A 15,241-nucleotide genomic window follows, 5' to 3' on the forward strand; every position below is an offset into this window, starting at 1 on the left:
AGTTGGAGACTTAAAACCTATTATAGTCGTAAGTTCTTAGATTTGGAAACCCACATGGGCCTTCATGGACACTTTGAAAATCAAATTTATTCATTCTGTTCATTCCTCCTCCATCAAGTTGTCATATCTGTATCTCTGTCACTCCTTCCATTGAGTCATTCACCTATGGGCTGCCAGAACTAGACATCCCCTGTCTCTTTCCACTGATCTTCTCTTTTCTGGCCTTACCTTGCTGCCTGTGGGATCATAGTCCCCTGACCAGGGATTGGACCCATACCCCTGTAATGGGAGTGCAGAGTCTCAACCACTGCACCACCAGGGAAGTCCCTCCACTGACTGATCTTTCTGTTCACCTATTATGCTGTCCTCCCATTTGTTCATATTTCCATCCATCCATTCTTTGACCTGTTCATTTATCATTTCCATCCATCCACTCACTCAGACTTTTCCTCCCTGTTTCCATCATTCTGTTCACCCAGGCAGACATTCCTTGACTGCTTATTTGTACTACATATAGCAGACAGAGTGTTGGGGAAGAGTTTTTCTTTTATGGGGCTCATACTCCAGTGGGGATTAGACATGTAACAAACACACACATACATGCATTATAGGAGCAATAGGAGAAGTCTGTATAAGGTAGAGCGAGGGCCCAAAGAGAGAGTGTGTTCTGAATGATGAGGAGGAAACCTTCATGAAGGAGGTGACCCCCTCTTTCCCCAATCTCCCAAGTTTCATTTTTCATATCTTTGAAAAACAGCAGCTAGAGTAGATTTGATGAGAGTTCTAGAGTACTGGGTGGAAAGCCTGCATCCCACTCCAAGCCCTCAGCTCCTGCTCCTTGGGCTCTGTCTCCTGACTTCTATTTCCTGAACATTTCAGAAAGGAAATACCACACAGGAGCTCCACGGCAAAGGACTGGACAGAACTCTGAATCTGAGTTACCTCATGGATAGTTGATGATACTGTTTTCCGGAGAATAGGCACAAATTCTTCCACGGGAGAGAATGCATTGGGTGCCAGAACCTGATAAAGGCTTAGCTTCTTGGCTGTAAAAATAAATGGTGGTGTTTGAGGCACTGCTCATGAAGCCCCAAAGGGTTCATGCCTTCGGTCAGTCATCTGCATCTTGGGTTCTTCCCTCTCTGGAGATTTACCTTTCAGGCTATTGGTCTTTAGCCATTCTGCAGAAGTCATGTCCAAGTTTGGGAACTCAATCATGAGGGGATCCTCATGCTTTGGGGGTTTAGGCAAGAGACTCATGAGTGAACTCTTTCCAACCTCTGTGGAAATCTAAATTGAAATGAAAAATCATCATTACATAATCATATTATAGAGCTGGAAAGTCCACAGTCTTCCCCCACCCACCCAAGGGAGCATCTTAAAACATTTTGCTTAGTCTCTTAGTAGTGTCCGACTCTTTGTGACCCCATGGGCTGTAGCCTGCCAGGTTCCTCTGTCTGTGGGGATTCTCCAGGCAAGAATACTGGAGTGCGTTGCCATGCCCTCCTCCAGGGGATCTTCCCAACCCAGGGATCAAACCTAGGTCTCCTGCATTGCAGGCAGATTCTTTACTGTCTGAGCCACCAGGAAAGGCCAAGAATACTGGAGTGGGAAGCTTATCCCTTCCTCCTCCAGGGAATCTTCCTGACCCAGGAATTGAACTGGGGTCTCCTGCATTGCAGGTGGATTCTTTATTAGTTGAGCTACCAGGGAAGCTCTCTTAAAACATTACCTGTTAAATTACAGGCAGTTTTGCCTTTCCCTCCCATAGTCCCATCCCCATCTCTAGAGATGTGTGTAATTTCCAGGAGAAGACAGAGCTGTACCCAGCATCTCACTTCCTCTGTCATCTGTCCATCCTTCTAACCCCTTCCCATCCTTACCATCTGAATCAGCACCACGGACTCCAAGATGACAAGTGGCCCTGCCGTGGGCACAGAACATAAGCTACAGGGAACTAAAAAGCAACTTCTGTACCAAATCATTTAGGGAGCCCTGATCTCGCCTAGACTCCCTTGCCCACACTTACAACTGAAAACCTGAGGTTCAGAGAGGTTAAGTCACATAGCTTGTGTATGAGGAAAGCACAAAACAGCAATTTCCAAACTTCAGACATTCGAGAACCACCTTTATGAAATTTGCTATATCTGAGTACCACCGTACTGTTATTTGTTGTTGGTGTTGTTTAGTCACTAAGTCGTGTCTGACTCTTTTGTGACCCCATGGGCTGTAGCCCACCAGGCCCCTCTGTCCATAGGATTTCCCAGGCAAGAATACTGGAGTGGGTTGCCATTTTCCAATCTAGGGAATCTTCCCGACCCAGGGATTAAACTCGTGTCTCTTGTATTTGCATGTGGATTCTTTACCACTAATCCACCAGGGAAGCCCTATATTGTTATTTACTTAATATTTTAAAACATCAAACAAGTAACACTAAGTCTTTTTAATTATTAATTTTACTAACATTAATTGAAATTAATATTAATTTCAATTTTGATTTTAATGGATCCCTTTTTGTACTTAAATTATATATATATATATATACTTTGCTTGTTTGTTTTTGGCCATGCCTTACAGAATATGGGATCTTAGTTCCCTGACCAGGGATTGAATCTGGGCTCTTGGCAGTGAATGCACCAAGTCCGAAACATTGAAACTGTCAGAGAATCCGTAGTACTTAAATAATTTCAGAAAGCTCTATTTCTACCATAATGAGCTAGTTTTAAATATATAATATTTTAAAAAAATGTTAATCTGCATATCACCTTATCATTATTTTGCAAACTACAAGTAGTATATGCATTTCATTTTGGGAAACTCATGGCAAGATTCTGACATCAAGCAGACCTGAGTTCAATTGAGACTCATCAGCTTTTATCTCTGCGATCTCAGGCAAATTATTTGAACCCAACTTCTGTTCTCTCATCTGTAAAATAACATATCTGCTGGAGACCATTGCCATAAGATAAAATAAGGCATTTAAAAAGATTAAGCCTTGTGCCTATGTTAAGTGCCTACACACTCAGGAAATGAAAACCATTAATTATTGTTATTGTTTATAGATAATCACATGGTCCTGGGAGCTGTGGAGTTGGAGAAGACTCTTGAGAGTCTCTTGAACTTCAAAGAGATCAAATCAGTTAATCCTAAAGGAAATCAGTCCTGAATACTCATTGGAAGGACTGATGCTGAAGCTGAAACTCCAATACTTTGGCCACCTGATGCGAAGAACTGACTCATTGGAAAAGACCGTGTTGCTGGGAAAGATTGAGGGCAGGAGGAGAAGGGGATGACAGAGGATGAGAGATGGTTGGACGGCATCATCGACTCGACGGACATGAGATTGAGCAAGGTCTGGGAGTTGGTGTAGGACAGGGAAGCCACAGTTCACGGAGTCGCAAAGAGTCAGACATGACTGAGCAACTGAACTGAACTGATAGATAATCAGTAGAAGAGCTGAAACTAAAATTCAAGACCTCAGTCTAAGTGCTGTGTTTCTTTCACGACAGCTAGCCAGGTCAAAACGTGTGGTACCCCAAGTCCATACCTTCACTCTGTGATGCTATAAAAGTGTTTCCAATTCTCTTCTGTCCACAGCTAAGTTGTCTGTGCTGTCTAAACAGAGCACAGCTTTTATGGCACTTGAGTCCATAAACTTTCTGAGTTATTCTGCTGATAAATTAAACACCCTCAAGCAGGGCCTTTGCCCTGAATGCTGGTGAGAAAATGTCTCCAGACAGCCTACCTTGTGTAGCTGAGGTTTTCATCATTCTCCAAATTAGGGGGAAGGGAGGGACAGTATTTAAGTGGAAGGGGTGGCAGAGGCCTGATGGCCTTTCTCTGAAATAAATTTTTTTTCAGTTAGAAAATCCACCAGAATCCTTCCAGCAGAGGTTGGGGCAGTTCAGAGCTGTGGGGGCTGCGAGGGGGTGGGGCCTCGCCTTACTCCACTTTTGGGGGCCTGGCAGCTGAGCCCTTGAATGACAGGTGAGACGCGGAGCAAGGCGAGGCCAGCTGTGCGCCTCCGGGAAGGTCTGAGCTCCGGCTCTCAGCACCTACCTCCTGCGTCACGCCGGTGGGCTCCTCATAGCGGGCATTGGGGTGCAGGGCTTGCACGTGGTCCCGGAGGCTCTGGGCCTTTTGGATTTCTGCCAGGAGCTCATCCACCTCCCGGCTGCTGCAGATCTGGGGGTGGTGGGGACAATCAGTCACCCAGTAGTCACCTGGTTACCGGCAGTGGCCGAGGTGGGAAAGGGCAGGCAGCCACATGAATCCCTAGGGCGGAGTGGCCTGCTCTTCAAAGCGGACTTTATAAACAGGATCCACGTGCAGGAGAGAGCCTGCACATGCCTGTTCTGTTTGTACATTATTGGCTTGCCTTGTTTTAAATAGTTGAAAGGTTGTCTAACCTTACAGATGTGAAGAAAAACTTTATACCCTCCTCTAGCTATAATAATAATTATTAAAAGACTATAACAAGTGTAGGCGAATACTGGAGAAGTGGAACTTGAGGGGTGCAGGTGGAACTGTAAAACGGTACAGCTGCTGTGGAGAACAGTTTGGTGGCTCCTCAAAAACTTAAAAAGAATTACTACATGACCTAGCAATTCTACTCCTAGCTATGTACCTACAATAATTGAAAACAGGGACTCAGATACTCATCCATCAATAATCATACCAGTTCACAGCAGCTCAAATATCCATTGACAGATGAATGGATAAACAAGAGGTAGTATATTCAGAATGGAGAAGGCAATGGCAAGCCACTCCAGTACTCTTGCCTAGAAAATCCCATGGATGGAGGAGCCTAGTAGGCTGCAGTCCATGGGGTCGCTAAGGGTCGGACACGACTGAGCTACTTCACTTTCACTTTTCACTTTCACACATTGGAGAAGGAAATGGCAACCCACTCCAGTGTTCTTGCCTGGAGAATCCTAGGGATGGGGGAGCCTGGTGGGCTTCCATCTATGGGGTCGCACAGAGTCGGACACGACTGAAGTGACTTAGCAGCAGCAGCAGCAGTATATTCAGAAAATGGAATATTATTCAACCATAAAAAGAATGAAGTTCTGATACATGTTAGAACACAGATGCATCTTGAAAACATGATGCTGAGTGAAAAAAGATGGACATGAAATACTCACAATGGGTAAATCCCAAGAGACAGAAAGCAGACTAACAGTGAGCTGGGCCTGCAGGGAAGGGGGAATGGGGAGTAATTGTTTTAAGGGTACAGAGTTTCCTTTTGGGGAGATGGAAATGTTTTGGAGCTAAATAAAGGTGGTGGTTACACAACACTGTGAGCATAAAAAGTGCCACTGTTGTTCACTTTATGAGAATATTCTCAATTTTAAAAAATTTATTTATTTATCTGGCTGCTCTGGGTCTTCATTGCGGTATGTAGGATCTAGCTCCCTGACCAGAGATCAAACCCAGGCCCCCTGCATTGGGAGCATGGAGTCTCAGCCACTGGACCACCAGGGAAGTCCCTCAATTTTTTAAAAATGAAAGGAAATCACACACACACACACAAATCCAGATTTCTGGCTCTTGTTGGAAAATCAGAAGACTGGTAACAGTGGGGGTCACTCCTGCAGAACAAATAAATAACGGGTTAGGGCTGAGCAGAGGCGTCTCATTCATCTGGGCAAGTGCTGTTTCGTTCATCACGCTCCTTACCTCTCTCTGCTGTGTTCTCATCAGAATCAGTTGTAATTTTTTGTCATCTTTACACTGTTGTTTTGCTCATAATAAAGAAAACAACGAAATTTGTTTTACCCATACCTCCATCAAGAGTGGAAAAACAACAAGTAAGCCAAGAGATTCACAGGTTTTTAAGAGAAAATATTTCTAAACCAGCCTGTTTCATTCACTCACCCATAGTATCTTGCTAGCCTTGGAGTATGTCACTCCTACAGAGTCTGGCCAGTGAGGTAACAAGGGGTTTTGCCCAAGGAAAATGTTGCCTGACCTAGACTTTGTAATAACACTAGAACATACTTGTGAGATGCAAATATTCATTTACTCTTCGCAATTAGTAGTTAGCAGGCAAGGCACTGGAAAAGACTCTGACGCTGGGAGGGATTGGGGGCAAGAGGAGAAGGGGACGACAGAGAATGACATGGCTGGATGGCATCACCGACTCGATGGACATAAGTTTGAGTGAACTCCGGGAGTTGGTGATGGACAGGGAGGCCTGGCGTGCTGTGGTTCATGGGGTCGCAAAGAGTCGGACACGACTGAGCAACTGAACTGAACTGAACTGAACTGAGGCAAGGCACAGCCTGTAGCTCAACAGACAGCTGGATTCTCAATCTGCCATATGGATCTATGCACACATTTGCTGTCATCTCTATTAGAGACACAGAGAACATGATGTTATTATTAACTGCGAAAAGGACCAATGGATGGATTGGGACAGAATTACTTGCTCATTCAGAATTGATTGCTATGTGTCTCTTGCAGTAAATGGGGTCTATCTAGGAGAGAGAACTGAAGGAACTGCTTCAGACTCAGAGCTTTGGTGGGAGCAGAGGTGGGGTGGGGCCCACGTTGATGGCAACTGGGCAGGAATTCAGCATTCTGTCAGCATGCACCAGCTCATTGTGTGCATGCTCAGTTGCTCAGAGGTGTCCAACTCTTTGCGACCCGATGGACTGTAGCCTGCCAGGCTCCTCTGTCCTTGGGATTCTCCAGACAAGGATACTGCAGTGGGTTGTCATTTCCTCCTCCAGTGGATCTTGTTGACCCAGGGATTGAACACATGTCTCCTGCATTTGCAGGCAAATTCTTTACCACTGAGTGACCTGGGTAGCCCAATCAACTCATCAAAAAGTCACAAAATGAGTTGTGACTTTTTGTTGTTTCTGTTCTTCCCACAGACTCTTTTTAATCCGATTTTACTTGAGTAAACCCATTGAGTGGGGGAGAAGGGAAGTCAGTACACACAAAGAATCTTTCTGGCCCAGATGCCCCAGGCACAACCTTGGAAGCAGGCAGGGATAGGAGGAGGGGGCTGTGTGTTGACCCAAGAGCTTACCTCTGTCTCTGGGCTGTAACAGTGATAGTAGCCCCCAAAAGCTTCCACAAGGTTCTTCAGAACAGCCTGTGGGGATGGAGACAGAGTCAGCCCTCCCTAGGGCAATGCCGCTAGTCTTACAAGCTCTCTCCTTGTCTGAGCCTCCCAACTGGGCTGACCAATGGGAGAACCAGAAACAAGGAGAGCTGTATTCTGATCTACAACTTGGGGGCCTCAACGGCTGGCCCAGCTCACTATTGCCAATCCAAGGGAAGCCTTGAAGATTCTTGGGTACTTACAGGTGGCACCTGATCATTGCACTTGTAGGTGATGATGTGGGTAATGAGGTCCCTTCCCATGGTAGACTGTAGGATGTAATTGGACAGGATTTCCAAAGGCTGATCTGGGCTGGGAAGAAGAAGGAAGGAGAGAAGGGGGCACTCCAGCAAGATGGTAATTCCCAAAGAACCTCTACCAAATCTTACCAATCACCTGTGTTCCAGGTCACCTGTGTTAAGATGCAGGGCATAGAGGGCCTTAGGCCTGGTCGGCCTGGCCTCCTGCCATAAAAATCTGTAGATGAATGACCTGGAAACACGGCCCTCTCTCAAGAGTATGTGAAGAGTCACGCCTGATGGTCTTTTCTCTAACATTGGTTTGGTTCTCCAGTCCCTTCCTGGGTCTGTTATCAACTTAGAGAAGGAAACCTACCAGCTTCCCATGATGGTCACTAGAGAATTCAGCCCCTTCAGAACGAAGACTTTCTTCAGGGCTTGTAGCAGATTGCTGCCTCTGTCAGGCTTCAGTTTTTTCACCCAAAGCTTGAGTTCCTGGAGACTAGGCAAAATGATAAAACCTAGTAACAGTACTCACACTAGAGACCAGGCCTAGGGACAAACACAGGCTGGTGTGAGCCTAACAATAATTCTTTGATATGGATAACTTATTCCCATTTTATAGATGAGGAAACTGAGACTCAGAGTGAGGACTTGCCCAAGGGGATACTGTAAGCAACTGGAAACGCTGAGACTTAGGTGTGACTCAAGGGCGTGAATTTCTAGCGACTCTGCTACATGGGGTCTGGGGCCCAGCTCCTTTCCCCTCCAACTCTTCTGGAGGCAGATCTTAGCCTGAAACATGGGGTTAATCCCCAACCCAAAGAGTCTTGAAGAGAAGACACTAAGCTGTGTGGCTCCATCCCACGTGGATTGGAATACACACTACTGACAATAGGGGAATGGCTCAGTACAGAGCTTTCCTGGTTCACTGTCTCACGTGGCACTAGTGAGGCAGCTCTGGTCTCCCCATTTCTCTTTCATTCTAACACCCACCCCCCAAAACACCCCTCAGCTCATTGCCAGTAAGTCTCTTTCATTATTATAATGGTTGAATTTCCCTTTATAACAAAGAGAACAAAGCCCAGGCCCAGCGCCATCTCTAGTCAATAGGTTTCAAGCTGGAATTTAATATTACTGTTTTGTCTGCTTTCATTCTATTTATTTTTATAGCAACTTTCTAATTATGGCAAGTGATACAGGCTTCTCAGTTATGGCACTGATAGTTTCTTTCAGAATAAACATTGGATTATTTTTAAAATCAATAATAGTACAAGTTGCGCAGGGTAAATAATAGTACAAGTGGCAGGGATATGACAAAAATCACAAGGGAAATCCAGAAATAATTGCAGTTGAGGAACTCTTGGCTAGATGGTCTCAAGGTGACTTCCAGGTCTGATATCCTGGAGCTTTGAGGTTGAACAAGAGTGGAAATCACAGTTAAAAAAAAACCAAACAATCTGATTCTCCTGAGTGCCTTCCCCATGCCAAGCACTTCCCATGCCAACAACTCCGTGAGAAGCAGGTATCCTCACCTTATTCTGCTAATGAGAGAGTTAAAGGATGAGTCAGGATCCTCCAGTAACTGTCAGAGCTGGGATTCAAAGCCTATGCTGCCTGAACGGGCACTTCTGTACCCAGAAGGGCGCCCCTCTACGGCCAGTGCTGGACAAGGGAACCTCCGTTCCAGAAACACAAGCATGTGGCTTTCCCTGGGATCCACTCTGTGCTTTGGAATCCAATCCTGACTACTGTTTCAGAAACGTTCCCTAACCTGAGTCTCAGTTTCCTCATCAGCAAAATTGGGATAGTAATCCTGTTCCATGTGTTGGCTATAAATATTGAGTAAGAAAGTACATGTGAAGTGTCAAGCATGGCACCTAACACATGGTGGATAATCAAGGCTCTTCCCTTCCTGGAAAAGAGATGTCCACTTTCAGGCATAAATTAGTAGAAATTCTTAGTTGTTTAGTTACATCTTAGTTGTTAAGTTGCATCTGATTGTTTGAGACCCCATGGACTGGAGCCCACCAGACCACTCTGTCCATGGGCTTTCCTAGGCAAGAATGCTGGAGTGGGTTACTATTTCCTTCTCCACGGGCTCTTGCCAACCCAGGGATTGAACCCAAGTCTCCTGCATTGGCAGGTGGATTCTTTACCACCGAGCCACCAGGGAAGCACTAAACAGTGGAATTTTAAGTAGCTATTAAAAAGAAAGAGGTTGATCTCTGCATACTGAGAGAAAATTAGGTGCAAAGCCAAGATGAAAAAAAGTGCAAAGTTCTCTTGATATGTTTAAATAAAAGAAGATAAACACACAGATGCATATGTGTGCAAAGACTGTGGAAGTAGATTGAAGAAACTATTACTGGGAGGTGAGGGAGGGGGAACTAGGATGAGAGGGAGACTCATTTATCCTTTTATACTGTTGCAATTTCTGAAAATCAGCATGTATCATTTTCATAATAATAAAACTATCTTTGTTAGATTTCTGGGTAGAAATGGTATCTTGTCTTTCCATTTTGTGGTGCTTGTGGGGTGATGACTTTTCCAAAAGTTATTGACTCCCTGTGTTTCTTTTTTAGTGAAGTGTCTCACTTCGTTTGTACTTTAATCATTTGATAAAGACACTAACACTTTTAGGGAGGAAAATGACCAGGTAAACACCCAGGCCAAGGCCCGGCAATCACTCACCTGGAGGTGCTGACCTCTGTTGGGTTAGGCCAGAGGGCGCTGGTGGTGGCACCGAAGGACAGGATGTACAGCTTCTCTTTGTGGCTCAGCTGCTCGTCAATGAGGTTCTGGTGGGCAAGAGGACATCAGTGGCTCCCAGAGTCACATGGAGCCTGCCTTCACCTCTCATGCTGTGGTTGGGGTCTCTGGGCTGAGATGCGAACTGTGCTGAAACAGGGTCGCTTAAGACTCAGCTTAGCGGCCCCAAGTTGACATTTGCTCGCTGCCCCTGGGGTTACAGGGGTCTAGGTGAAGCGCCCTAGCTGCCCATCCCAGCCTGTCCTTGGCTGTGGGTGGTCAGGGTGGGGCCTGGGTGGTCAGCCAGTTCTGGAGATTGGCTTTCCCTCCCACTGACTGCAGACCCAAGATCTCTTCTGGAGCAACTGCCACACACCTGGGTCATGGGTGTGGGTGGGATGAGCACCCACTTCAGCATGTGCAATGGCTGAACTCTGACTGTGGCATTTACACATGGCACCCAGGGAGGAGCACAGAGGTGGGGGTCAGTGGTTGCTGTCCTGGCCGTGTGAGTTGGGGATGGAGTGATGGGTGCAGGGTCAGCCTATTGGGTGTTCTCAGGCTCAGCTTGGTGAGTATCCAACAGTAAGATAACTCTTCCCTCTCCTTTCTGGTGACAGAGCTTATCCTTAGGTACATTGATAAGGAGACCAGGGCCCTCAAGGAGGAGGAAGAGACAAATTTTTTTTTCTACATTTTCTCATCTTAGTAAGACTTTTCTCCCCTTAAACTCTGAATTGTTATGACAACAATCTATTTGCCTAAAACTTTAAGCCCAGAGCTAATGATTGCACAACAAAACAACACATCGTGCTCAAGGGTATATTTTTCCTTAAGCTCTGTACTAATGATTATATAACAATGTATCTTGCTCAAGGGCATGTTTCTCCTTCTTAACAAAAATTTTCTAATTCTGCTGTCTTAAGATGTTGTGGGAGTGGGCCTGTTAAGACTTTTACAACCTTGAGATACTCTTGATCTATTGTTGGTAACCAACTGAAAAATTATATAAAGCCCCACCCGAACTAGTGGGGAACTCTCTGTCCCCTTCTGATGTCTATGTCAGAAGCTTTCTCTGTCCCATTTTCACTGGAATAAAACGAAGCTCTGAGTGACTGAAGCTGAGTCTTTGGTCCCAAAGAGAAATTTTCTCCTTCGGAGATCACCAATCCAACACTGTTCACCGTAAGCTATCATCAGCCACCTGGAAACATTACCTGTTAGCGCCAACATGAGCTCTGCCTTGGTTAATACTGAACCAGCCCACAAGGGGTATCTCTGGAAACTGGGCCCTGGGGATGTTGTGAAGGGCAGTCTGCCCTGACACCGGTTCCCTGACACCTGCTGAGACCAGGAATGGGGACAAGTCTGGAAACTGGCCCATCTTGATCCCTCTGTAGGATTCTGGGACCAGCTACTGCTGCTCAGGTCTCATTCAAAGCTTAGTGGTTCCTCTAAGAAAACAGACCCTCCACATCACTTCTCAGAGACTATAGGGGCTTTTGTCGATGCCAGACTCTTGTACTGAGCGCTTCATTTGCACGGGCTCCTTTTGTCCTCTGGCGACCCTGTGAGGTGGCGAGAGTCATCATCCCTGTTTCACAGATGAGATAAAAGAGTCACACAGCCCAGAAGTGGTGGAGGCGCCTGGGATTTGGCCCTAGAGCTCTTAGCTTCTCAGTTAACGATCAAAGCAACCAGGATCACTCATCAGGAAAAGCCTAGAAGCCTGTGCTGGAGTTGGTCCAACTGATTCCCACCTCCACAACCTCTTTCCAGGGAGCACAGGCTCTTGAGACAGTCAAGTTGGTAGGGACTGCCACACTGTGAATACTAGAGGCCCACACTGCGACTGCGAATGACGACTCTGAGCCTGGGTTTCACAGCACTCAACATATTTTCTTAACTGTAGGTGCTAATTACGTGTGAACTGTTCTTTGTAAAACACTCCATTTTGCACTTGCTATCAACAAAGCCATTAGCAAGCTCACAAGAGAGGGTGGGGAGGAAGTGGGGATAGAGGGTGGGGAGGAGGTGGTGGTTCCAGGTACTTCTTTGTGCCAGAGAGACTTACCATGAGGTCATTTTGGAACTCCTCTTTCTGAGGGCCACTGCTGACAGCTGACACGTCAATGAGAATGCCGACTCTGGCCCCCTTGATGAGGCCAAATGCCTAAAATCAGAGAGGGCATGCAGAACAACCAGCATAGCTCTGTGCTTCTGGAAACCTTTCATTGGGCAGCTTGTTGAAGCAGAAATTCAAGCACACTCCAGCCTCAACAAGAGGCCACACAAGGAAGACCCATTTTGTAGAGGAGAGAGCAAAACTAGGTGTCTTGGTTTTAGTTTTGGGCATTATCTGCTTCTATTTGTGGCAACTTATTAAAAATTTTTTCCCCTTAATACTTACTGCCAACTTTTATAAAGTAATTTGTGTTCATTAAAGAAAGTTTGGAGACTGTAGAAAACAGCCTTTGTACAATAGTTTGATGTCTAATTACATCAGCTTATCTTATTTCATTTCTCTATATCCTTATTTATTTTCTGCCTATTCTACCAATCAAAAGCAGATGGATTAAGTTCTCTAGCTGCAGTGGTATTTCTGTGAATTTCTAATTATGCTTCTAACAGCTATTTCTAGCTACATGTCAATGCTGTTTGATTCACCTCATAACTGTTCTTCCTGTTATAGCTGCATTGTGAATTGGAATTTTCATTCATACGAAATTGATAGTTCTCTAGGGCAGTAGGTTCCACTGGATGCTTGCCTTAAATCTTGCTTTATTGGATATCTAAGTTATTGTTCCTCCTTAAACCTGTTCCATGCTTAGTTTTCCCCACCTCAGTAAATGGCATTGAACATTCACCTAGGCCCTCTGGCCCTAAACTTATCCAATCCATCTGCAAGTCTTGCTGGTTCTGCCTCCAAACCATACCCTGAATCCATCAGTTCTCATCCCATCCCCCTACCTGACCCTTGGATCTAAGCCACCATCATTTCCTCCTAGATTTTATTGTCTATGGTCAATTTATGAAGCATCCAGAGTGATCTTTTTGAAACTGAAGTCAGATCATGTCACTCCCCTGCTTAAAACCCTCACCTTTGGAATAAAATCTGAACTCAGCAAGGTCTTCCTGATCTGTGCCTGCCCCTAACCCCATCTGCTCTCCAAATGCTCACTCTGAGCTCTTGAGACAAAGTCAAGAGTGGCATGGGCCTGCTTGCTGCTTCTGGAACAGGTCAGGTGTGTTCCTGTCTTAGGGCCTTAGTATTAGCTGTGTCCTCTGCTTGGAACATTCTCCCTCGATCTCAACATCACTCCCTCGCTCCCTTTAGGTGTCTGTTCAAATGTCTCCTCTTGAAGTATCCTATTATTTAAACATCCCCTGTTTCTATCTCACCCTCTCATCCCTCATCCTGCTTTATTTTTCTTTATAGCACCATCACAAACTAACTTTGTATGTGATTTGTCCTCTCCCCCAGACCATAAATTCCATGAAAGTAGGAACTTTGTACTAGTCATGTTTGAATCTCCAGTCCTGGAAAAAGTGTCTGATATGCTGTAATCACTCAAACAATATATTTGTTCATCTAAAAACAGATGAAGTATGAAGCTTCCCAGGACATTGCCCATTTTCAGGGACCAGAAGGAGTTCAAATTTGGGGCCAGTTCTATCCTTTAAAATTTTGAGAAAGCTGACTTTGGAGCTTTAATAGTTGACAAATGCATTCCCTTAAACCTAGCCACTGAAATTCTAGAAATTTATCCCAGAGAAAAAACTGGAAGAGTACATGAGAGGGAATTGGAGCCCAGTGATGCCAGATAGCCCTAAATTTTTTCAAGAGAAGACTGAAAGTAGACATAAAAGTGAAATAGCAGGATTTTAAAATCTTGACAACTAATTTAAAAAATATTTAAAACTATTGAGGCAAGCCACTGGTTTATAATCCCTGCTTTTATCCTCTGCAGACATGGAAACAGACACCCAGGGAAGTGTGGTTTTGCTGACAGCAGAGTCCAGAACTGGGTCCAGTTACAGACTATGCATCAAGTCAGGTGCGGAAGCACCCAGAAAACTCATGAGTTGATTTACAAGTGATTGCTCCCCTGGAATCCAATTGGGGCTTATTCCCTGGCCTCAATAACTCTATCAGAAAAGGATAAAGGGAAGAAGGACCCAACCAGCAATCCCTGCCCCTCTGTCGAAAGTGCCAGGACAAGTGTGATGGGCCTAGGTGGGTGAGAGCTGCGTTTCCGGAACTGATGTTTATGGAGGAGGCGAGGCTGTCGTCCCTCTCTGCCTGTGTTACCGTGACCGACCAGAGGGGGCGTGCTACAGCTGGAGATGTGCATCTGTTGACCTGTCTTAAGCGAGAGAAGAGGGTTCTGGATCTGAGATGTAGACTACACCCTGGAATCGACTCAGGCAGCTAGACTTAGCACTGTATTGTTACCTACTGGGCTTGTGTACAGGTGGGGGTTGGGGTTGGGGAGCATGAATTTCGGCACTCACCTGTCTTAGGCTTTAAAACAAGAGTTGAGGATTGGACTTCCCTGGTGGTCCAGTGGTTAAGAATCTGCCTGCCAATGCAGGGGACAAGGGTTCAATCCCTGGTCTGGGAAGATTCCACATGCTGCGGGGCAATTAAGCCTGTGTGCCACAACTACTGAAATCCGCAACAGCAACTACTGCAGTCCGCAGTAAGAGAAGCTTACACACTGCAACTCAAGAATAGTCCCCATTAGCCACAGCTAGGGAAAACCCATGCACAGCAGCAAAGACCCCGCACAACCAAAGATAAATTAGAAGTAAATCAATGAAGAGTTGAGGATTGCCTGTCACATCATGTATTTACTCAGTCATGTCCGACTCTTTGCCACCTCATCGTTCGATAGACTCCTCTGTCCATCGGATTTTCCAGGCAAGAATACTGGAGTGGGTTGCGGGTTCCTTCTCCAGGGGATCTTCCTGACCCAGGGATCGAACCCGGGTCTCCCACATTGCAGGCAGATTTTTTACCATCTGAGCGACCAGGGAAGCCACAACGTGGCTAAGGATTCCCTAAGGTGAAAGCAAATGGTGGGCCAGAAAGGCATCAATTGGAAGAACACAGGCTAAAACAAATAAGAAAACA

At 45.6% G+C, this 15,241-nt stretch overlaps 1 protein-coding gene across 7 annotated transcripts in view; it reads right to left on the reverse strand.

Annotated features, from left to right (window-relative positions):
• VWA3A (von Willebrand factor A domain containing 3A) overlaps positions 1-15,241 on the reverse strand; it is a 59,814-nt gene that overhangs the window by 28,719 nt on the left and 15,854 nt on the right. For 5 of the 7 annotated variants that reach the window (XM_088832842.1, XM_088832841.1, XM_088832845.1 and 2 more), the window contains 8 exons: positions 12,179-12,277; positions 10,048-10,154; positions 7,730-7,855; positions 7,318-7,426; positions 7,040-7,105; positions 4,060-4,185; positions 1,155-1,290; positions 943-1,046 (listed from right to left, as the gene is read on the reverse strand). In XM_088832842.1, coding sequence (XP_088688968.1) covers positions 943-1,046; positions 1,155-1,290; positions 4,060-4,185; positions 7,040-7,105; positions 7,318-7,426; positions 7,730-7,855; positions 10,048-10,154; positions 12,179-12,277 — 873 coding nt within the window. Of the gene's footprint in view, positions 1-942; positions 1,047-1,154; positions 1,291-4,059; positions 4,186-7,039; positions 7,106-7,317; positions 7,427-7,729; positions 7,856-10,047; positions 10,155-12,178; positions 12,278-14,619; positions 15,169-15,241 lie in introns of all 7 variants that reach the window. The other 2 variants (XM_088832846.1, XM_088832844.1) reach the window with 2 other exon arrangements.

Source organism: Moschus berezovskii, chromosome 27 (genome assembly GCF_049115385.1).
Source record: "Moschus berezovskii isolate FMDL1 chromosome 27, NW_MosBer_1.0, whole genome shotgun sequence".
NCBI classification, from domain to species: Eukaryota; Metazoa; Chordata; class Mammalia; order Artiodactyla; family Moschidae; genus Moschus; species Moschus berezovskii.